The following is a 25,195-nucleotide window of genomic DNA, read 5'->3' on the forward strand; positions in this document are numbered from 1 at the left end:
CATATAACCTATTATATGCTTTATTTAACATCTCCCCCTGTTTGGTAACTCTTGCTACTTAACATAGTATCTTGAGATTAAGACTACAAATTAACTGAAACATGGACTACATAATCACTGTTTTTTTGTGAAGAACATAGTACACTTCAGCATCCACAAACTAAAACACTTAGGGAAAAATTAGCTCAATGACTATAGTTAAGATGCACTGACTTCTAAGACATGGTGGTAGATAAATTTACACAAGGTTTGGCTGCTGAGAAGCTTCATATAGACATTTTTCAGAAATGCCCTCTTTTGGACACAGATAAAGACTCATGCCACAAGTTATATATTTAATTTTGCAACTTATTTGACACTACCACCATAAGCAAAAGTCAAATAAATGTTGTAGATAGAAAGCTGTACTGAAGTAGTTTGAAACAGACTTTAAACTTTTAGAATATCTTTATATTTTGAGCTTTGGGTATTGAAGAATATGAAAGTTAAAATACTGTTATGTTTTCTGTTGATTGTACTGTCCAATTAGTTATATATGCAGCATATTCTTACAGATAAAGAATTCATGCCCTTTTTGATTCATGCTAATCTAGAGAAAAGTGTAAATATTTTACAGGTCAAGGCAAGAAAATACAGAAACAATAAGTGATATAAAGATATAAGCTACATCTACAGTTGAAAAAGAAGAATAAAATGGAAATACTTACTTTCCATTTTCAGCTGATATGTACTCTTCCCATGTAATTGTGTTGGGTGGAGGTGGAGTAAGAGACTGTCGTCTAACAGGCTGTTAAGGAAAACAAGTCATTATTTGTATAACAGTGAATTACTGCAGGGTACTGTACCATACAAGAGGCACTGCATTTTGAAATCTATAACGAGCAGTATTCCTTCCAGCCCGTATGAAGCCATGCAAGTTTAACAGCTCCATATAATCTCTACCTCCTGTTCTTCCTCCCCCTGACAACTATCCCTTTGCTCACTAAGCTTGAAACATTAAGTTGGACACTATGGTAGTGTTAGGTACTGTCCAAACAGAAGAAGAACTGCACCAAAGAGCCTTCGATCCAAAGTAAGTATATATTTTAGATATCTAACAAATCCAACACATCAAGCTTTATTTTAATAAAGCCAATAACAAAAACACAAGGATGGCAATCATTTTAAAAGCCTGTACATGCATCTGTTCTCAGGAACCTCTGGGCTAAGTACAAATGGACAAAAAGCCTGAAGCTGAATTCATTTAATCTTCCCAGGTTAGTCTAACCTGCATAGATTGAACTGATCAGCAAATGAACAGACATTCACTTTTGATTCCAGAGATGCAGCCACATGCCTGCAGTGGCTCATGCCAGATACCAGGGAATACTAGAGCATATCTATCTCCCTGCTCGGCTGGAACAGACAGCTTGGGCCAAGGCAAAGCATCCTGGGATGCTGGGAGACAGAGTTAACTTGAATCTGGAGGGGGATCTGGGACAGAAGTTCAATAAACCGATTTAACCTAAATCAGTTTAAGTCTGATACTACATCCCTCCAAGTTTATCGTAAACCAGTTTTGGCCATTTTGAAAGTGGTTTACGTGCACTGAATTTCTATTGTGTTCCTGATATGAACTGGTTTCTGAACACTTATACTGGTTTATGTGTACTTTCGATCCATAGCCCTGGAGATCAGAAGCTGAGAGGTAAACAGGGCAAGGAGAACAGTGTTGTGGTATGCTGCTGAGGCCATCTTGAAGCACTTGGATAAAAGGGGTGTGCCTGATAATTTGAAGCACTCTGGAATTCAAAATGCTTCAAACACATTTCTGACCATGGTGTGAAATGCCAGTGTTCTCATTACTCATTCTTGACAGCCAGTCTGAGACTGTAGCAGTGTTAAGTTACTGGTTCTCAACCTTTTTAGACTTTTAAGATGTAAGCCACCCCTCATTAAACCTAAGGCACTCCTGCATTAAGTGGTACCCTTGCAGAGGGGCCAGTCAGTACAGGCAGAAGAACATCCAGGCATGGACTGAGCCTAAGCCTGTGTCTATCTGCTTATCTCCTCATACCTCATGGCACCCTTCAAAGGCTGATGTACCACTCGTGGCACCCCCAGGTGCACTAGCACCTTTGTTGAGAATTACTGTGCTAGGATTTTCTTTGGATAATACCTACCTCCAACGTGGAGTTTTACAAATTGACCAAGACCCACCATGGCTTCCACCTCCCAGAACCCCAGGCCAAGCAACTTTCACTTATTGCCCAAGATCTACAAACCTGGCAACCAAGGACGCCACACTGTTTCTCGCATTGGCATCATCTTGGAGGGAGTTTCTAGCTACACTGACTCTATCCTATTCCCATATGCCATAGGAGCTGTCAGCTACTTGAAAGACACCACCGATTTCCTAGAAAAAGTGGGTTCCACTGGAAAACTTCTAGCTACTTTAGCTACCAGGGATGTCACTTCTTTGTATACCAACATCTCCCACGACGATTAAAAGCTATAAAAAGTCACCCTTGATGAGGAGACTGCCTCCATATCCATTGTACTCTCTCACTTTGTTCTCACACACAACTATTTCAGATTTGGAGACTCTTTATATCTACAAACAAACAACACTGCCATGGGCACATGTATGCCTTCCCGTATGTCAATGCATTTAAAACAGACCTTGAAGTCTACTTTCTCTGCAACTGCCCTCTCATCACATTAGTATAGCTGAAATACACTGATGAGATGATCATTTGGACACATGGGAAGGAATTCTTTAGAGAAACTCAATCAGGACTTTAACCACTTCCACCCCTCCAAACTGACTCCTAAATACTGCACCCAGCAAATTCATTTCTTGGAAACTGCTATAAAAGTTTACAATGGCTATAATACCACTGCACTGTATCGAAACCAACAATTACCTCCACGTAACTAGACCTCACCCTAAACAAACTACTAGGGCCATCATCTACAGCCTAGCTCTACATTGCAGCTGTATCCACTCTGACCCTACTGACTGGGATATACTCCTTAACTATCTGGAGCTGGGAGGGATTCCTACACTTAAAATACAATTTTAGTACTGTAGTCACTCTAAATCAATAAAGTACTCCACACTGTTACAATACCAGCCTCAAGACAAGGACAACCATATCACCTACAGCCCCCCAGTTTGACCATCTTGGACACATTAATGACCTCCAACCCTGCCTGGAAAATACCATCTCAAAGTAGCCATGGGGGACAAACCTGTTCTGGCTTACAGACAGTCCCCCCTCCTCCCCCAACCTCAAACAGCATGTCTTCAGCAACAGACTACATACCTCCTATTCCTACCAAGGCACTAGACCTTGCTCCAGATCCAAATGGCAGCTATGCCTCCTTGTCACAAAGTCCACATCATCACTGGATTAAGCAACACATATTATAACATCTAAGATTCATTCAGCTGCACCTCTACCAATATCATATATGCTATCACTTGCTTACAGTGCCTCTCTGCTGTCTACGTTGGACAGATGGGGAGACCCCTATGTTAAAGAATGAATGAGCATTGACTTGACATTAATTCCAGAAAGACATACAAGCCTGTAGCAGAAGACTTAACCTCCCTGGAAATTCCATCATCACTGAGCTCAAAGAAACTGTTTTTAAACGATGCCATTTTAAAAACCAACTTGTACAGGAAACTGCAGAACAAGAAATCATCCACACTGGATTGTGTTAACTATGGTCTAAAACCATAGTATGGATTCTTATTCCATTAATTAGATTCATTTTTGTAATCCCCATGTTCCTCAATGAGTTAGCTACTTAGTTTCTCTCTCGTAGGACCAGACCTCCCCCAGCAGTGCCCCTCTTTTTCTCCCTCTTCTCTATCCTTTTTATTCTAATCGCAACTTTCTATTTATGGATTTATGGTAATATAGTTCTGCTTCCTGCAATTCATTCTTAGTATCTGACGAAATAAGCTGCTGATTATTAAAGCTTATGTAGACTAACTAAATCAAGTCTACCCTGCCTCCCGCCTGACTTGAGTCCAGACTAACATGGTTAACTACCTCTATCTACCCTCAAAAGTCTTTAATTAAAAATAAAGTATATACTTTACATGGTGAGGTTGCTGTAAAAATCACTGTGAATAAAACTTCAGATATACATATATCCATGTTTTTAAACACATTTAGCCTCTTTAAAAAAAAGAGCTACACTTTTAAAAACGATATCTACAAAGACACTCTAAAGAGAACTTGTCTCCAACTGATTTATCTGAACACCTAAACAATTTGGAATTGTTTAACATGAAAATAATTGCTTGTTCTTGCCTGGTTGTGAATGAGTATTTAGACTTATTTTCCCAACTTCAGATCCATAACATCTCATATAGGTTAGCCGGCACTGCTGTGTGCTTGGCGCTTTTGAAAATATAGCCTCTTTTTGATTCACATAAATGGACTTGCCTAATTTGGGACATGTACTTTTAAAATCTTGACCTTATACTTTTAGCATGCAATAAGAACTAGAAACCTATTCTTTGAAACTCTTGTTACAGTTTTGCAATGGCCATGAACGACCAGTACAAATTACTTTTAAGGGGCCCCAGAATAAATAGTAATTTCAGTAATTGAATAAACTATGTCCTCGCTAATACTATTCGTCCTTTCCTATGTATCCTCTCAGCAGACTACTGGAGGCCACTACGTTTAGGGACCACTGTAATTTGGGCTTCAGGAGATTTCAGGGGAAAGTCCAAAATTTAGTGTTGCTCCTGAAGACCTAGAAAACTATGATTTGGCCAGAAATGGCCTGAAACCACAGGGGACACGGAGAGCAGGGAAAAAAGTTTTAAAAAATATACCACAAAACTTACCTGCAGTATGGAGAAGGTAGGCAGCAGAGCCCTAGAAACTGTGGAAGTCCCACATGTTTCCAGAAGCAGCCTAGTACAGACTGAGGCCCTGCTGGGACTCAGCCAATCAAGTTGTTAAGATTCCCCACTTTGGTAGGGAGTTTAAAAGCTGCTCGGATCAGAGCAGAGCAGGTAAGTACCCTCCGCCCTAAAGGCTGCAGGCATAGGTATGCTGGGTGCCTGCCTACCCCCAAAGCCAGGTGTAGGGCAAAAGATGCCCCCTCCCCACCACAGGGGCTTCCCAAGCCCCACTTTGCTTTGCTGCTGCACAGGAGTAGAAAGGAATTTCTCCCTTCCATAGACTCACAGATGTTAGGGGCTGGAAGTAACCTCATGAGATCACTGGGTCCAGCACCCTGCACTTGGGCAGAAAAGACTGCTGGGATCAGTTGGCCCCAGCAAGGTGCACATCAAGACGTCTTTTAAAGATCTCCAGGGTAGGTGATTGTACCACCTCTGGGGGGAGTCTGTTCCAGACCCTAGGCACTTGAATCGTAAATAAGTTTCTCCTTAGTCCAATCTGAAGCTATCTTCAAGCTGTTTGTGGCCACTGGTTCTTGTCTTCCCTTGGGGTGCCTTGGTGAACAGATGCTCCCCAGACCTTGATGTACATACTCATAGGCTTCCATGAAGTCCCCTCTAAGTCTTCTTTTCTCCAGGCTGAACAGAGTCCATGTCCTTCAGCCTCTCCTCGTATGACCTGCTCTCCAGACCTCTATAATCATGCGTGTGGTTCTCCTTTGGACTCTCTCAAGCTTCTCCACATCCTTCCTGTGCAGTGCCCAGAACTGGATGCAGTACTCCAGCTGCACTCTCACCAAGGCCGAGCAGAGTGGGAGGATGACATCCTTAGTCTTACTTGAGATACACTGGTAGATGCATGCCAGTGCTTTGTTCACTCTGCCAGCTATGGCATCACATTGGTGGCTCATGTTCATTCTGTGGTCTATCATGACCCCCAGATCTCTTTCAGCTGTGGTGCTTGCAAGTGTAGCACCGCCGAGCCTGTAAGTGTGTTGCAGATTATTTCCCCCCAGATGGAGCACGTTACATTTCTCTGTGTTAAACATCATCAGGTTTTGATCTGCCCACCTTGCAAACCTGTCCAGGTCAGCCAGTATCCCCAGCCTCTCCTCAAGTGTGACCACACTCTTCCATAACTTGGTGTCATCCATGAACTTTGCCAGTACGTTTTTAACACCAAATCCAAATCACTGATGTAAACGTTGAAAAGCACTGATCCAAGAAATGAACACTGGGAGACACCACTGGTCACCTTTAGCAATGTTGATTCAGTTCCGTCTATTAATACTCTCTGGGTCCTACCTCGGTCTAACAGTTAGCCAGCAGACCGTGAAGTAGTCGAGGCTGCATTTTTCCAATTTTACCATGAGGACATCGTGGGAGACAAAGTCAAACGCCTTTCTTAAATACAAGTATATGACATCAGCCTTATTTCCCTTATCCAGGTGGCGAGTTACCTGATTATACAAGGAAATGAGACTGGTCAAGCATGACCAGCCTGCAATGAAGCCATGTTGGTTTTCATTTCGAATACTTCCTTCAGTTAGCCTATCAATTATGGAGTCTTTGATAATTTTTTCCAGGATTTTTCCAGGGATTGAGGTCAAACTGACTGACCTATAATTATCTGGGTCCTCCTTTCTCGCTTTCTTGAAGATAGGCACCACAGTGGCCCTCTTCCAGTCTTCTGGGACTTCCCCCTAGCAGCATAAGTCCTAAAATAGCTTTGCCATAGGTCATGATTGGCGATGATGTTGGCCAATTCTTTCAGCACTCTTGGGTGTAGTTCATCCAGTCCTGCTGACTCGTAGATATCCAGCCTCTCTAGGTGTTCCCCCACAAGATCTTCACCAACTATGGGAGGGTGATCACCCCCACACCTTGATCATCTTATATCTTGTCAAGCAGGCTCACACCCTTGGACAGGTGGAATACTGATGCAAAGTATTAGTTTAGGAGTTTGATTTTCTCCTGAATGTCGATTATAGCGGTCCCATTTCATTCAGCAGGGCCCTATTTTTCCCTTATTTTTTCTCTAACTTCCTACGTATCTAAAGAAGGACTTTTTATTGTCCTTGATTCCAGCTGCCAATTTGAATTCGGTTTCTGCCTTTGCTTTTCTAATCTGCTCCCTACAGGTGCGGGCTATTGCTCCATGGTAGTAACTCCTGACTTCCATCCCATATACACTTCTCTTGTCAATTTCAGGATGTCCATGACTTCCCTATCGAGCCAAGGGGGTCTCCTGGCCCTTTTGCTACCTTTCTTTCAAAAGGAAATGAATGTCCTTTGTGCTCCAAGGATTATATCCTTGAGGAACAACCACTCTTCTTGCACTCCCTTCCCCATCGGACCATGGTCCTCCTCCTCCTCGCGAGTCTCACCAACCAATCTCATAAGCTTGTAGAAGTCAGCTTTCCTAAAATCAAGGATTTCTACCCTACTGACTGATTTCCCTCTCTTACGGTGGATGAAGAAGGTGACCATCTCATGCACAAGGGTAGTTTTTCTTAAGTTAAGTAAAAACAACTTATTGTTGTTTAATAAGTGGTGAGCTTTACTTTCTTAAAACAGCTGAAGAACAGCCTGTACGCTGCTGTTCAACAGTAATCAGTCCCATGTCAGGCTCCCTCAGCCAGAGGTGTGGGACAGTCTGCTCCTGAAATTGGCTCCAGTGAGCCTGCAGGGAGCCCACTTTCCCCACCACTGGAGCCTGAATTACAGTGGTCCCCACCTATGTTCCAACTACCCCCTTTGTATATTTTTTGTTGAAGGGAATAGAGATATTTTTCATTAATTTCTGTGCAATTTGTACACGCTATCAGGATGACAGGAGTCAAGTGGTTGTCGTAACTAGTCCCCCAAAGCAGCAAATTCACTGTGACAAGTTTACTGTTAAAATTACAAGTTGATAGGAGCAAGTAATTCCAATACCTTTTTAAAAAAAGGAAGGCATGACTGTAACATCAGTCATTTTACATTGGAAGACTGCAGCAAAACTAAAAAAAGCTCAACATTTACGAATCATTAGATCTGTTCTTCATTACACTTTTCAAGTAGATATTCTTCACTATTCTTCACTACACTTTTCAAGTAGATATTCTTTAGCAAGTTTTGTGCTTCATGAAACTTTTCTCATATTAATAACTATCCGCTGAAGATATGGATATAATTCTCAAAATGTCAAAATTAAGTCCACAGCTTCTTTATGATGGATTGCACCGTGTATAATTTTCTTGAAAATTACTGAAGTTCAAAAAATATTATGTAGAAAACAGACGTAAAACACCAGTAGTACATTCAAACATTTAAAATTGCATTAAAAATCAGATTAGCAACTCTAAATTAACTAGAGAATAACCTGTCAGCTCAGGAGAGGATGAAGGAAGGATTACACCTGTTAAATTTAAGGCTAACCCTGTATCTAAGCATCTACAGGCTTTGCCTGATAATGTACTTGAAATTGGAGATCATTCAGAGAGAAGACTGTGGTAGATTTGGAAGGTCCCTTCAGTAAAGTAAGCTAAAGGGGAAAAATAATGACAAAAAGACACTTCAGAGGAGCATTCTAAACCAGAATTAAAAAAAATCCTGTCCAAGAGAATACTAAAATACTCTCAGTCAGCTACCACCAGAAAAAACCCCTCTAGAAAGATCAAATGACTTCACTGTTTATATTTAATATTCCACTGTGCATGTTAATCAGTTTGAGACGGGAAAAGACAACACTGCTTAGGATGTGTGCGCCAATTCTGTAGAGAACAAGCTAACTATACCTCAAAATTTTGTTCCATCAAGTTACCACCTTTACTCAGGCTTTCCATGATGGCCTTATTTCGAAGAATATCCTCTTCACTAAGGTGTTCTCTCCTTTTCCTTGATTCTAAAACAAGTCCATTAACCAAGTAGAAGTCTGCCAGAAAGTTTCCTACTCTTTCCTGTAAGAAAGATAATTGAGATTAATGATCAATTTCCAAAATCTTCAAGTAAAATCATTTAAAAGTCAAGTATACTGAAATATTAAAATGATTGTTTGATTGAAAAAAAGTATAAAAATGAAAAGTTTTACTTAAGTTGCATGTAAGTACAAGTGCTTGCCTTAGCACTGCACTTCCCCAATAACATCAATGCAAGTGCTGCTACTGCATGGACTCCTTTGGGGACAGAACTCCCATTAGCATGAAACTTCTAATTAAGTCATCTTTTCCTGAAGAGCTATTTTGAGAGTTGCCTGGGAAATCTGTTTTAACTCTGTGTCTGGAGAGGTCCTGAATGGTTGATTGTTTCAACTTAGGAGATAGATATCTATATCTATATATCTATCCAATTTATTTTTGAACCCAGAGTTCAAATTCCATAAAATGACATCCCCCCAACCCTGTTTATGATGCAAACTAATGTATGAGTGGCAACACATAATACTTTAAGGACAGTCAAAACGGCTGCAAAACAGCTGCTTGCACATCTATATAAGGAAGAAAACATTCTTTTCAGGCTCTATGTGCTTTCATTCTCATTTGTATAGCAGCGTTAGTTTATCTAACCTTTTAAAAACTCCTAAACTATTTGCTGTAAATGCTCCTTTGGCTTAAGAAATTCTTCCTTTCAGCATTTTAATTTTACTTCCTTATATCTCTGAGTGCTTTCATTCTTATGCAATAGGATACAGATCAAACCATTTCCAGTAATTTCTGCTGCTGTATACAGAAACAAAACAAACCAAGTGCTGATGAGTTTTCAAGAATGCCAGTATCAGCTTGCTGGCTCTACTCAGATCAATTTTATGCCAAGAAAAGGGGGACTCCTTTTTGGGAACTCCTTTTGGAGTAGCAAAGCACCAATGATAACCATTCTTAAAGAACCTGGGAAGAGATAAGTTTCTTAAAATTGCTGGCCTTTTCTGTCCTGCAATATCTCCCCCATGAAGTCAGATTCTTAAGAGACAATCTTTGGTGAACAAAAGACAGTTTTCTGCTGCATCATCCAAAGGTACTTGTCATCCCAAGAGAATATACAAAAGAAGCTTGGAAAGAAAAAAGTTATACCTTGCATCTTTTACATACTCTTCTTTCTGTAAAGGTGCTGAATTATCAATGAAATGCTAAAAAAGTCCATGTGGGTTGTCTGAACACTCTTAAGTAAGTTAATAATGCAACCAACAAAAACATGAATTCAGCAAGGAGATCTGTTGGTTACCGTTGACCAGTGGTCAATTAATGCCTGGCAAGCAACAACTGCAAACACAATAAAAATCCTAGAAGTTATCTGTGTTATATGGGACCAAAACACATTTCCTGGACAAATCTATAGCCTAAATAATATATTAGACATTTTACTGAAATATCTATCACACCTTTAACAAATTGGCTTCAACTGCTAGAATTGATAAAATGTCCTTGAACACTAAAAATTGGAATTTCTTGAGTCTTGGTCAGAAAAAGCCTAATTTCCCTGATTGTTTTGGCTAATTCTCTTCCATCTTTTGTCCAGGGCAGCCTAAGGGACAAAAGGGGAGCACATAAAAAGTGGAAACAGGGAAAGATCACCAAAGATGAATATACCTCCTCTGCTCATGCTTGTAGGGAGGCAGTTAGACGGGCCAAAGCTACCATGGAGTTGAGGATGGCAACCCAAGTAAAAGACAACAAGAAATTGTTTTTTAGATATATAGGGAGTAAAAGGAAGGCCCAGAGAGCAATAGGACCCCTGCTAAATGGGCAGAAACAATTGGTGACGGACAGGGGGGACAAGGCTGAACTCCTCCATGAGTTCTTTGCCTCAGTGTTCCTAAGTGAGGGGCACGACAAGTCTCTCACTGGGGTTGTAGAGAGGCAGCAGCAAGGCGCCAGACTGCCACGCGTAGACCCTGAAATGGTGCAGAGTCACTTGGAAGAACTGGACGCCTTTAAGTCGGCAGGCCCGGATGAGCTCCATCCGAGGGTGCTGAAGGCACTGGCCGACATCATTGCAGAGCCACTGGCGGGAATATTTGAAAGCTCGTGGCGCACGGGCCAAGTCCCGGAGGACTGGAAAAGGGCCAACGTGGTCCCCATTTTCAAAAAGGGGAGGAAGGAGGACCCGGGCAACTATAGACCTGTCAGTCTCACCTCCATCCTTGGCAAAGACTTTGAAAAAATTATCAAGGCTCACATTTGTGAGAGCCTGGCAGGACAAATTATGCTGAGGGGAAATCAGCACGGGTTCGTGGCAGGCAGATCGTGCCTGACCAATATAGTTTCTTTTTATGACCAGGTTACGAAACGCCTGGACACAGGAGGAGGGGTGGATGTCGTATACTTAGACTTCAGGAAGGCCTTCAATACGGTATCCCACCCCATACTGGTGAACAAGTTAAGAGGCTCTGACTTGGATGACTACACAGTCTGGTGGGTGGCGAATTGGCTGGAGGGTCACACCCAGAGAGTCGTGGTGGATGGGTCAGTTTCAACCTGGAAGGGTGTGGGCAGTGGGGTCCCGCAGGGCTCAGTCCTTGGACAGATACTCTTTAATGTCTTCATCAGTGACTTGGACGAGGGAGTGAAATGTACTCTGTCCAAGTTTGCAGATGACACAAAGCTATGGGGAGAAGTGGACACGCCAGAGGGCAGGGAACAGCTGCAAGCAGATCTGGACAGGTTGGACAAGTGGGCAGAAAACAACAGAATGCAGTTCAACAAGGAGAAATGCAAAGTGCTTGCTGCACCTAGGGAGGAAAAATGTCCAGCACACCTACAGCCTAGGGAATGACCTGCTGGGTGGCACAGAGGTGGAAAGGGATCTTGGAGTCCTAGTGGACTCCAAGTTGAACATGAGCCGGCAGTGTGACGAAGCCATCAGAAAAGCCAATGGCACTTTATCGTGCATCAGCAGATGCATGACGAATAGGTCCAAGGAGGTGATACTTCCCCTCTATCGGGCGCTGGTCAGACCGCAGTTGGAGTACTGCGTGCAATTCTGGGCGCCGCAATTCAAGAGGGATGCGGATAACCTGGAGAGGGTCCAGAGAAGGGCCACTCATATGGTTAAGGGCCTGCAGACCAAGCCCTACGAGGAGAGACTAGAGAAACTGGATCTTTTCAGCCTCTGCAAGAGAAGGTTGAGAGGCGACCTTGTGGCTGCCTATAAGTTCATCACGGGGGCACAGAAGGGAACTGGTGAGTATTTATTCACCAAGGCGCCCCCGGGGGTTACAAGAAATAATGGCCACAAGCTAGCAGAGAGCAGATTTAGATTGGACATTAGGAAGAACTTCTTCACAGTTCGAGTGGCCAGGGTCTGGAACGGGCTCCCAAGGGAGGTGGTGCTCTCCCCTACCCTGGGGGTCTTCAAGAGGAGGTTAGATGAGCATCTAGCTGGGGTCATCTAGACCCAGCACTCTTTCCTGCTTATGCAGGGGGTCGGACTCGATGATCTATTGAGGTCCCTTCCGACCCTAACATCTATGAATCTATGAATCTAATCTTTTTAGTAGGTACCCAAGCACTGACTCCGCTGGAGATGTAGAAACATGTTTAAATAATACCACCAACCTGAAATCCTTATTAGCCAAACTCCATGAATTTACCTCTTCCCTATTCCTACTTCAGTTTTTTAACTCTTTTATTATTTCCTAGATTCCCAGGCTACAGCATTTGGGGTTCAATTTTGTCTTTGCTCAACAAAACTCTAAAAATCCCTTTTCTGTTCTGCCTCATGCTGATTCTACTATCTGGCAATTTCTGAGTCTCTTCTTCAGCCATCACCTTGAAAGTCCCTCTCAACTCCAGGTTTACCACTTGGGAGACATGAGATTTAACATATTAAATGTTAAAGACACATAAACACTCTTTTCTCTTCTTGGCTTTCTATAAATTCTATTTTTCAACAGTCACAAAAGAAAAGTTTGTTGCAGATTTACCGTTTTATCTTCTCTGAAAAGCCATCCTGTTTGGGCACGTGTGAAGGTAATTGATTTGGTTGATAATGTTGCTGAATAAATATCACTGCTCATTAAAATGTCAACTTCTTCTTCCGTTTCCATCTCAGATTCCTAAAAGAAAATAAAAAACCCTGAACACTGAAATACCAGACTACAGAAGTACATCTCTTATTCTTTAATTGATTATTTTTTCCTCCCTATCAAATTAAAAAAAGTTTCAAGAACTAACCATTACTGGAAGCTACCATATTAGAATCATTAAAGAAGGTTATACAGTATTAGCATCAGTATGCCTTATACAGTTGGTATTATGGAAAGAGACACATGTCTGAAACTCTGCCAGCAAATGTGCTGATAATTGATTGTACTATTCTCAAATAGTTCGGTATCCTTTGAAAGACAGTTTAGTATCCTCCCCTATACCAATGGAAACATAAACTCAAAAAGTTTGCAAGGTAAAGAAACAGCATTCATTGTTAACTTTCAGCTCTGAGGTAAGGAATTGCTTACAATTCTGGTAAAAAAATCCCATTTCTATGAAGAAAGACAGAAGAAAGTAAAAAAAAAAATTTGTTTTGTTTTTTCCCCCTCATTAGGAGTCTGTATTCAGGCAAGCAATTGCCTTGCTTGACCACATTGCCATATATTATTTGACCCAATATACACAGAAGCTGACTTTTTATTAGAATGCACATTTTATGACTAGGAACTCATTCACTATAGTTAGTCTTTACATACATGTAGCTTCTCACCTCATGATGTATTCGCTGGTAAACTTTTTGTTCATTGTCTAAAACTACAAAAGATTCAGAGGGTGCTGCATCACCATTAAAAATGAAGCTTAAATCCCCTCGTTGGCACTTCATGTCAGTAAAGTCTATTAGAGTTGTGTCAAGCCTGTGGAAACAAACCAATGGTAAAGTACCTTTAAAAAAAAGTTATCCAGAAATATTAAAATACATGAATGAGTTCTTTTATCAAGCAAAATGCTATTTTTTCCAATCAGCACATACAGTAAACGTATTACACAATCGTATTACATAAATGCATATTGGCTAAGACAATTATTGACTATTGCCACTAAAAATGAATAGGATTCAATTCTACTCAGTCCCATTTTACAAATATATTTCAGGATATGTTGATATTATTTTCATGCTAAAATATAATGCTTCCCCCTTGTCACATAGAGTTAACACAATGGAATTACAAATACAAATTTAAAAGATGACTTGCCACTTCATCATTTTGACTTCATAATTGTTGGCCATCAGGAATCAGACTCATTTTCTATGGCCTGCAAATATACTAGGAATCGGTCTAAACAAGTGGCATAGCTGGTATATATTACTAAAAGCAAGCAAGGATCGCTGAACACGCAATCCTACTTTACAAGTAGGATTACAAGTTCACATTTACTGAAATCAGTGGGAACTAATCATATCTGGATTTGAACTAAATTAAGAAAAGGACCAAGACTGAGTTTTGCTTTAGTCAGTTTTACTCTCAGCATTTTTAATATGTTTTTATACTTTCAGCAGCATAGGCATATTAAACACTAACCTGTCAAGTCTCCTCCCTACACATACCTAACAGAATTCCTTTGATCAGCCTCCAAAATAACTATTTCTTATACAAACTGCTTGTAAATGATGCATACAAATGCAATTACATTTGTTTAGTACAGTTACAACTGTAATTCTTAAAAAAATATTTTTAAGGCAGTTATACATGTATTAAACTTTCATTCTAGAAAACAAACATGGGGCTATTTAGATTTATATTCATTTCCACATTCCCATCAAGGCAAGTGGTGCATGTGCACAGAACCGACTTGGACTTATCACAGAGAAATCTGACCCAAGAAGTCAGAACATTCTTCTCTGTTAAAAGCTTTAAAGGGAGAAGCAGTTTCTACAGAATAAATCCTCTGAATTATTTATTAACCTGATTTTCTTGATTTTGGAGCTTAAGCAGAATAGACACTTGAATCCAACAAAAGCTAATCTCAGCTAATTAAAGAGCTGAGGTGGAAAAAGCCAAGAAAACATGACGTGTGTTGAATTTATTCTTCCTCCTTTTCCCTTTTGTTCCCTGCAAAATTACATTAACATTCTTACAACAGCATAATTATGGTACAGCTACATTTCTGAACAATATCAACTTAAATTTTAATATTAAAAATAATTCAGTTTACATATTTCAGTGAAATATCATGGCAGGCAAGTACAGTCAGATAAAAATGAATATATTTGCTTCAAATCCCCAAAACTGATTCAGTAAGAAATAAATATAATTATTCTCCATGTAACTGAATTTAAGTTATTTATTTCTGCTCGGTTACTTTTGAGAAGTATGTACAGTTGTCACACCCATTAAGTAATAACATTATCTAAGCCAACTTCTAAGAAAAACTTTAACACTTACAAGAACAGAAAGCTGCATTCTAGTGAAAAAGAATATTAGAAAAAAAACATTTATTCCAAAGACTCCATGGGTTGCTTTTCGAGGATTTTACTGTGCTGAATCATACAAGCATTTAGATTTGAGGATATTAGAAAAGGGTAATACTCCCAATTATGCCCCATAGATATTAAGTTCTCCTCAATACAGTAAACAGCAATATCTTAATCCTTCTAGGCATTAATTTTTTTTAAATAAACATTTCTTCTTAAACTCCCCTAAAATTTAAGCATTACTTAAACATGACAATATTTGTTTTAAAGGTATCTAAAAATTTTCACAACTAGCCATGTAAGTATTTGGAATGCTGATGTGCACCTATGCACTACACTACTAAACAAAATCAGACATTCTACGCTATTAAACGAAATCAGAGATTTGAAAAAGACCAAAAGGAAAGAAAAAAAAAATCAATAATTGAAAAATATGCTATTTAAACTCTTCAGAAAAGGGGAGGAAAATAAAGACACCATGAAAGCCCACTGTTTCACCAAACTCTAAGAACTGGTGTGGTTATCTATGGCCTTCAAACTGAACTGGTATTTTGTCTGTGCTGTCAGAATTTACTGTTTCCAATAATACCCATTTTGCTGTAACTTAACAAGGATACAGTTGTTACAAGTCAATACTTACCTGATATTTATACCTTGTTTATATATTTTACACGCATCGGAAGGCAGAATTCGGGAAAGTAAAGGCACTGCATTTGTAAAAGAAAAAACAGTGATTAAAACAGAAATATAGCCAGATACTGCACAGACTACCTCAGCAATATCCGTTTAATAAAATACTAAGCGGTTCACTTGCCTTAGGTATTAGGTATTGCTGTACTGTAAACAGAAAATTATACTTTTCATAAGTTACATTTGCAATAAAAGTGTAAATGCAGGGAAAAAGTGTAACCTATAATTAGGGATTACTGGAATTTGTGCCAGAAGTGCACTGTGCAGTGGCTTCTTTAATCTTGGAGTTTCCCCTGTATAGATCAGGCACTTTAGTGGGGCACTTTTATCTAATAGCTGATTAAAGCCATTTCAATGTAATAAAATGAAAGCTTTCTGAGCAAATTAAACTTGATATTTGGGATATTTTTGTTTCATTATATAAAATACTGAACTCCAGATTCAATCATACTAATTCAAGATTTCTAAAAAGTTAATTCAGACACAAAATGCAAGGTTCTCCACCTTGGGAAAAAAAACCCGCAGCATCCTTATAGGCTCAGCAGTGCTATGTTGGTTAGCACTATGGAAGAAAGAGACTTGGGGGTCGTCATTGACCACAAGATGAACATGAGCCTGCAATGCGATGCTGCGGCTAGTAAAGCGACCAAAACGCTGGCTTGCATCCATAGATGCTTCTCAAGCAAATCCCGGGACGTCATTCTCCCCCTGTACTCGGCCTTAGTGAGGCCGCAGCTGGAGTACTGCGTCCAGTTTTGGGCTCCACAATTCAAAAAGGATGTGGAGAAGCTTGAGAGAGTCCAGAGAAGAGCCACGCGCATGATCAGAGGTCAGGGAAGCAGACCCTACGATGACAGGCTGAGAGCCCTGGGGCTCTTTAGCCTGGAAAAGCGCAGGCTCAGGGGTGATCTGATGGCCACCTACAAGTTTATCAGGGGTGATCACCAGTATCTAGGGGAACGTTTGTTCACCAGAGCGCCCCAAGGGATGACGAGGACGAATGGTCACAAACTACTACAAGATCGTTTCAGGCTGGACATAAGGAAGAATTTCTTTACTGTCCGAGCCCCCAAGGTCTGGAACAGCCTGCCGCCGGAGGTTGTTCAAGCGCCTTCATTGAACACCTTCAAGATGAAACTGGATGCTTATCTTGCTGGGATCCTATGACCCCAGCTGACGTCCTGCCCTTTGGGCGGGGGGCTGGACTCGATCTTCCGAGGTCCCTTCCAGCCCTAATGTCTATGAAAATCTATGAAATATGGCCAGCATTAAACACAAAATATTCTTGCTATTTAAATGGTTCTTCTACAGGGCATAAGGATAGCTTCTCAGTTCTGACCAAAAAAAAAATCACAGAATTGCAGTTAAATTTATAAATAATTGTAAAAAATTAATTTAATGCAAGGTACAGTATAAATGCTGTGACTATATAAACAGATACAGACCTGGTTCTAGTTATGTTGCTAGATGAAGACAATGTTAAAATAGAATTAAGACCATAAAATGCAAATTGGAGGGATGCTTTAATTAACCCAAAGCCAACTTTATGAACCCAGAAAATTTGGAGTCAAAATGAAATTTAAGAAATCAAAACATGCTGAAGTTAGGGTGCATGAACCACTTTAACTCTGCCTTGTAGCAATATATAATAATCATAATGACTGAAATATATTAGTGTAAGTCCCAGATTAGATTGAACTGTTTTTAAAGATTTAGATTTCCTTGCTCCCGCCGCAGCCTTCTCTGGTGTCACTAGTACAATTTGTTCTCACCTACTTTAGGGAGGGGAATCAAGCTCCAAATATGATCAAATGGGAACAAAATTCTTCAGTGTACTACCAGACCTTTTAACACTCCAATACACACACTAGATTTAGATTCTGCAAAGATGTAAAAGTTTGAACCCTCAGGGGATCTCCCCCTCCCCCCACAACATACTGGTGATTGAAAGGGATATTACAGATTCTACTCCTTTATAACTATTTATAGCAAAGATAGCATAATTCTTACCCCAACTTTGAAAATCCCAGTGAAGTTCTAGATAGAAGTCACCTAGCTGAGAAGACATATGAATATATCATTAGTGAATATTAGCCAAACTGACAAGTGTTAGCTTTTATGGAAGACATGGAAAAAAAGAAAATTTCTAAGCTAAATAAAAGCATATATAACCAAATAAGAGATCTAGTCCTTCCTCTAATATTAGCTTCTCAGGCATACTAAAATGAATATTTCTGAATCTAGATCAGAGTGAATAACATGATGCATTTGTTTCTTTCACTTTGTGTACTGGTGTATTGCTGATTACAAGCATATCATTTATTTTTTTATTTGAAGTTACTTCAACAACTCAAGCTGCAGACTAGGCAAAAGCAATTGACTGTAAATAGCAAACACTAAAAATTCAAGCTGTGTTGCTTAGCTTTGATTGAACACGTACCAGCCAGGTGGTACTGTTTGTTCTCTGATCAGATTATTGCAATGTAAAGTCAAGTCTCAGCTACATTTAAAAGTTCATATTTTGCTTTCTGGAAATATTTTAATATGTTCATAAAATTCACTCTTTAACACACATATACCTCCCAACTCTTACTGATTTTGCTTTCTGCCAAATCTGAATGAGGCATAAGAAAACTAAATGTATTCATTTTTGTAAAACAAACTGAAGTATTTATCAATTTCTAATATCAATATAAGAAGGACAGATATTAATTCCCAGGAAGACCATGTCTCAGCATAGAGGAGAAATGCTAGAACTACTTCACTAACCCTATGCGGCCACCTACCTCCATATAGTTCTATAGGGAATCTCATTTCTATTTTTCAGGGATCAGTAATACATAAAATATAAATATTGGAAAATCTCCTTATATGTTGTTACTTCCTGCAGAAAAGTGTAATTAATATAAAATGTTAAAATCTTATCTCACTGAAAATTTCAGTAATATATATTTACAATTTATATAGAAGTGGAATACCCTAATTTCATCCCCCACAGTTTTGAAACTTTTTTACATCATTCACTCAGAAAACTGAAAGCACCTTGGGTATTTTAGAAGAGCTAGTGCTCTCACAACAGCTCGTGGAAGCAATTTGAAACTGGGCAGTTTCTGTCTGCTGGGGGAAGAAAAACTGACAGAAAGGAGGACAGAAGAGAAAGAGATAGTATCTTGTGATAAGACTGATATATGAACAAAAGAGTTTGCACTACTCAGAAAAAGCCTTCACACTTTGTGTGAAGGAAACAGTTATCTAAGAGGAAGACTAAGATTTCATACAATTAGGGTGGATGCCCGTTGTTTGAAAACATTGGCATCATCACTGAAATCCCCCAGAAGAAAAGCTCCTTTTTATGTAAACTATGTTTTCTATTACAGATTCTATAGTTGAGGAACCTTTGTATCCTAAAGGCTCCTATGTCAGAGTCCAATTAAGAGAGTCATTCTCTAAACTGCCTCCCCTAAGATGAAAGAGAAGAATTATCTATAAATTTTTTGCAAGTTAGAGAGGAACTAGTTGGCACTTTCTTGGCAGCTTCAGTACAATGCATGGAATTAACTGGGCATAAAACCAAAATGAACTCCTTTTTCTCCTTCTCAGAGACAGGGTTCTACAAAACAAAATTATGAGATTGTGACCCAATAAAACTAGATCAGGGGATCAAACAATTTCACAACATGGGTCATTTCTTAATGAAGCTGTCACATGTGAACCAGCACTTCTGTTCAGTATTTTCTGTCTTTTGTTCAAACTGCAATCACAGTTTTGGTGTGGCAATCATATCTATTACTTGCATCCTAAAATATTAAGAAATACTTGCTGTGTAACTGTAGTACAGTAAAAGCTTTGTTATCTGGCATGAGTGGGGTAAGGGGTAGGTGCCAGTGATCTAAAAATTCCAGTAATCTGAGAGTTATACCTATCAAGGAAGACAGAAGAGCAGCACGGCCACCTCAAAGAGCCCGGCATTGCCCTGGCCCCAGCCCTCACTGGCAGCCTGCCCTACTCCACTCAGCCCCCTCCAAATTTTTTCTCTCCCTCCACCTATGTGGATATCAACTAAGAGAGACTGCTGCGAGCCCTTCATCGGCAGCATCAGTAACTAATGTAAACATAAATATTTGATGCGTGTGCCGAATAGACTCGGCAAAGATTCTGTTTGCTAAAGTGAGGATTTGTATTAGGGGATATTGAAAATTCCAGTTAATAGATTATTCTGGTTAGTAAAATGCCGATTAACACGGCTTTTACTGTACCATGACAGCTGGAAATAATGAGCATGTGACCAAGTTACCAGCAATAAGGAATAGCAGTTTTGCAACCGGTGTTACACATAGTAAAAAAAAAAAAATAGATGCTAAACCACGCTGGACTCTGTCAAATTGAGAATAACTCCTTGGGTACAAACTGATATTGCAATCAATCACTAGCATAGGGCACCATGTCAAATTAAAGATAATGTTAATCCCTTTTATTGATAAACCAAATGGCACTTTAACGTTAACATAAAATTGACATTTAGCTTATTTCAAAAGAAGTAAAGAACATATAATTTTTATTCCAGGATAGAATATACTGTATTTACCTGAATCCAAGATGAGGGTTTTCATCCCCATTTAAAGTGGAGAAAATGGCCCCTTGTGAGTACAAGCTGGTGGTGTGGAAGATGGATGGACAGACAGGGAGGACATGCATGGGTGGCTGCTGCAGCTCTGACTCCAACTATGACTCTGGCATGAGCATTAGTAGCTAATGCCTATACACCCCCCATTCCCCCCCCCCACACACACACACACACCCTTCTCTGTCCCCGACCTTGTGCCCCCTGCTGCCTGCCCCCTCCACAGCCTCTACCCCTCCCCATCCCTTACCCTCCAACTCTGGCTCTAGCAGCACTCCAGCCAGGGGCAGGTAGCAGCTACTGCAGTGGCAGCAACAGCTCCAACCCAGGCTCTGGCTTTAGTGCCCAGCTGGAGCTGTTGCCCCTTGGAGCAGGGATAGAGCCAGAGGGTCAATAGCTAGGGGTCAGGGAAGGCAGTGACTGTAGGAGGGCAGAAGCTGAGAAGGGATGCAGGCAGTTGGGGGGGTGAAAGGAGAGGCAGCAGTTTTACAAGTGGTGGGGGACAAGGAACAAGGATAAGGCTGTGCTACCACCTGCCCCCCTACCACTGTTTTCCCCACTGCAGTTGGAGGGGGGGAGGGAGGAAGAATGAATTTAAGATGACCCACCAATAATTAATCTATACACAGAAAATTATAACGAATTTAGAATGTTTCTATATATTGAAACTAATTATTGGGGGGTGTTTTAAATTCAGACTTATCTTGGATTTAGGTTAATACAGTGAATCCTCACTAAAACATCATCTGCCCAGCCAAATGGTGACTGAACTCTGACTCCTTTGTCCCACCAGCAGGTTAAGTGAATATATTTATTGTTCCTGGTTCAAAATGCATTCTGTTAAAGAACTTCAGAGCTTTGTGTAGGCACCTTCAAGAAAAATAATTTATCAACAAAATGTCTTTAAGCTTACCTCTTTTAGGGCTTTTAATAATCGAGGTCGCTTTTCTTCGACGCTTTCCCTGGACTGCTGCTTAAGCTTCCTTAGAAGTGCTGTAACTATATGGAAACATACTGTCAACTAAAGGACTTGACTTAATTTGTGAATTCTTTGGAGGAAAGACTGTCATTTTGCAGAGCTTTTCATTTACTGAAAAATTTAGACAAATGTTAGTCATTTTTACCAGAGAGAACAGGAATTAAAAAATTAACTAATAGTTATGCATAACTGTAATGGAATCATATTATCAAAAAAACTGTGGTAACACTATTGTTTTATAACATAAGTTTATGCTAATAGTTCTAATATTATCTTTTATCAATGAAGTTAATATTAACTATCATTGAAGCAATACCTCAGAAGTGAAATACCCCTGGTATTTGAATTACTGTTAATACATTATAGACTAGTAGCAAAATACTAAGTTGTGTATTATGACAAGTAATAAAACCAAGGAACCATCTAACCTCCATCTACTAAAGAGTGGCATCGGGATAATTTTTATCTTTGTTCTTTTACGTGTGAGCAGTATAACTCGCTTGACACTTTCTTATGACTTATGGTCCAACTTGTAGCAGAGAACCAACAAAGATAAAAGTAATATCCCAATGCTAGGGGCTAGAAATTAAGTTTATCTATACACAGAAATCTTAAGTAGAAACTGTTCTTGATATAGAGTGTGCCACAATGTCCTACAGATCTTTAAAAAAGCAGCAGATTGTAGTTGATTCACAGTGCCAATCTGATTTGACTTACTCTTTTTTTACAGGATGTCAGTTTGTAGTTTTCACATTCACTTACAAATTCAATCTTAAACCCGCTTAGTGAACGGGTTTTAAATAAAAAGTTAGCTTACTTCAACTCTAGCTCAGTCAAAGCTAGAAAATCGACGTGTTGAGCAAAAGCATTACCAACACTTGTTAACTTTCTAGCTACCACAAAATATCCAGAGCAGACACAAAAATACCATTAAAAAAGTAAACCTACTGTAAAAAAGTAACCAGCTGTAAGCCCTACAAAGAAACCTTAAGCAGCAAACAAAGTAGCAGGTAACATTAGGAAAAAAAACCTTGTTTTTCTAGTCTACATAGGTCCTCAATTTACATTACCCAAACAGTTGAATTTCTTACTCATTTGTCTGTCTCCATAGCTGATGGCTTCTGCAAGGGGGCTCCATCCCTGAGCATTTTTCACCTTTACTGGAGCATTGTGGGCCAAAAGCAAGTGGGCACATTCTGTAACAGATCAAGCAGTAACATTCATTCACCATAAACACAACTGTTAATTTCTGTTCCTTAATTCTTCTGTAAAGGTATAATTTATACACTAAATTAAAAGAAGATAGATAGTGAAGAAAGTGTTATATATTATTATGTAGATAACTAGCTGGTATATTTAACAGATTAGCAGGAGGCAACGTTTGAAACTTGAATACAGGAAAAATAAAGCCAAAGGCCTGATGTGGACCCCACCACACCTGAGTCTGCAAACCTATTTTAAAAATTTCAGCCATTTTAGAACCTGAAAATAGATTTCTTTTGGTTTAGATTTCAACGTATTAAAGATCATAGAAACAGATCTGATTTAATGAATACAAATCACATCTCCTGCCATCAAAATCTGCAAGTTTCATATCTTTTGCTACTGTCACTGAAACAGAGCAAGATTCTCTCCGAGTACCTAGCATGCAAGAAGAGAACAAATGAGTAAGAACTGGAATACATTTCATTACCTATGAACTGCCAGGACACAATTTTGTTCAGCACAGTTAAAAATACTGTCTCTTATATTGTGAAACTGTCTACTATTAACTATCCCAACAAGTATCAAAATACTCTGGTTTAACAGATTTCTCCACTATATTTTTCTTTATGAAAGAGACCATTAATATCTGAATGATGACAGAAAATTAAACTTCCCAGCTTTACACTGAGTAATACCATTCTACATGTGTCTTAAAGTCAACAACCTTTTCTTAAGAGTTGGTTAAAGGAGAGGGAATTGACTTTTTTTTTTTTTTTTAAGTAGCACAAGGAAATTAAGCATGTTAAAATACATTTGTAAACTTAGCTTTGATTTAAAATGAGATGAGCTATACCACACATCTTGTTGGTTTTATCTCAGACACTTCAGACAAACTTAAAAAGTTGTATGTTAGAAACTTTTTTTTGTTTTTTTGTTTTGGTTTTTTTTTTACAAATTTACAACGTCCATTCACAAGAAAGCAGCTACGAGCAGATGTTCATTTCTACCAGAAGAAATTTCTTCCAGTAGAAACAGACTGGGAGCTGGACTGGACAGATGTTCCTCCAGCCCCATGTCTACAGAGCTTTACAGGCAAACTCTCCAGCCAGAGGGTTGCTCCCTGGGCCTTCAGGAAGCCCATTAGTTGAAAGCTTGCCTTTTTCCCCAGCCTGAAAAGCATCAGTTGCCACACACAGCTCCAAGAGGGTTCCGGCCCCGGAAGAATGCCCCCACATCTCACCAATCAGATGACTCGGAGGCATTCTTCCATGGTGGGAACTCTCTTGGTTCTCTACTGCAGGAGAATAGTGCCTTGTACTCCTCTGGGCTGACGCAAAGGAGTGTGGTAAGGGCAGCGGTGGGAAAGGGGGTGGGGATGCCATGACAATAGCAGTGCAGGGCAAGGCAGGGGCATTTCACTGCAGTGGCAAGTCTCCTGGGACTGCCCGGTCAGGGTTACAGGCCCTGTTCCCAGAGGCTACACGTGCCTGCTTTGAACATGCCACACAGAGAGAGAGCTCCAAGCAGTGGAAATGTCTCAAAAATTTCCACCACTATTAGTTAATGCCTGGTCAAGGCCATAATATAGTGAAAAAAGCAGTGCTTTGCTTTTCAAATAGAACCACTCAAGTCCAAAACCAATCATCCGTGCTGTATTAGACTACAGATGGTGGTGGCAGTTTAGGAGGTTTCATTCTGCTTTGCCCTGTGAAACTAAACACTGCCAACAACTTTCTGGTCTTGTAGTATTTGATGATCGGAACGGGTCTTCCAAGTCCTCTAAAATAATCTAAAATTTTTGCCTGTCCCCTATCTGGTCTGCCACACCCCTGACACACACTCCTAGTGGGGGAGGCTGGGAGTGCAGCACGTGCTGCCCCAGGTGGAAGTGGGCTGGAATCAGTCCCATGCAGAGCACAGCGGGGCAACCACCAGTTGCAGGGATACAACTAGTTGATGGGTGCCAGCTTGTGGCCTGGATCTAATCAGCTGGCAAGCCAAATCCAGTCCGTGGGCCGTATTTTGCCTACCCCAATCTTAACCCCACTCACACTCTCTTTTTAAAATAACCGTTTACAAGTGTTGATAAGCATCAGCTTATTAAAAACTGATATATTTCTCACCACTCCATAATATTATATTTTCAAAAATATGTTTACTGAAAGTAAGAAAACAGATGTCACAGGCCAAATCTGCGCCCCTCCCAAATTCAAAAGAGGCATTTTCAAGTCATTCCAAATACAGTTACACATAGTGGAGAGGACATGGTGGCAGAGTTGTTAAGAAATCTTACAGCTCTGCTTTTGATCAAGGTATCTTGCTTTTGGTTAAGGCTCATACCAAAAGCAGCCTGTAGTGGACCCATAAGTCCAAATACATCAATTCCTTATATGCCACTGGCTACAGA

General features: G+C 39.9%; 1 protein-coding gene across 1 annotated transcript in view; it reads right to left on the minus strand.

Moving 5' to 3' along the window:
• Positions 1-25,195, minus strand: part of ANKRD13C (ankyrin repeat domain 13C) — a 63,509-nt gene that overhangs the window by 10,341 nt on the left and 27,973 nt on the right. Inside the window, exons 3-10 of the mRNA XM_014593865.3 lie at positions 22,674-22,778; positions 21,517-21,602; positions 17,993-18,038; positions 15,933-15,999; positions 13,589-13,733; positions 12,816-12,947; positions 8,695-8,856; positions 708-787 (exon numbers count right to left, since the gene is read on the minus strand). Coding sequence (XP_014449351.1) covers positions 708-787; positions 8,695-8,856; positions 12,816-12,947; positions 13,589-13,733; positions 15,933-15,999; positions 17,993-18,038; positions 21,517-21,602; positions 22,674-22,778 — 823 coding nt within the window. The remainder of the gene's footprint in view (positions 1-707; positions 788-8,694; positions 8,857-12,815; positions 12,948-13,588; positions 13,734-15,932; positions 16,000-17,992; positions 18,039-21,516; positions 21,603-22,673; positions 22,779-25,195) is intronic.

This window comes from Alligator mississippiensis, chromosome 5 (assembly GCF_030867095.1).
Source record: "Alligator mississippiensis isolate rAllMis1 chromosome 5, rAllMis1, whole genome shotgun sequence".
NCBI classification, from domain to species: Eukaryota; Metazoa; Chordata; order Crocodylia; family Alligatoridae; genus Alligator; species Alligator mississippiensis.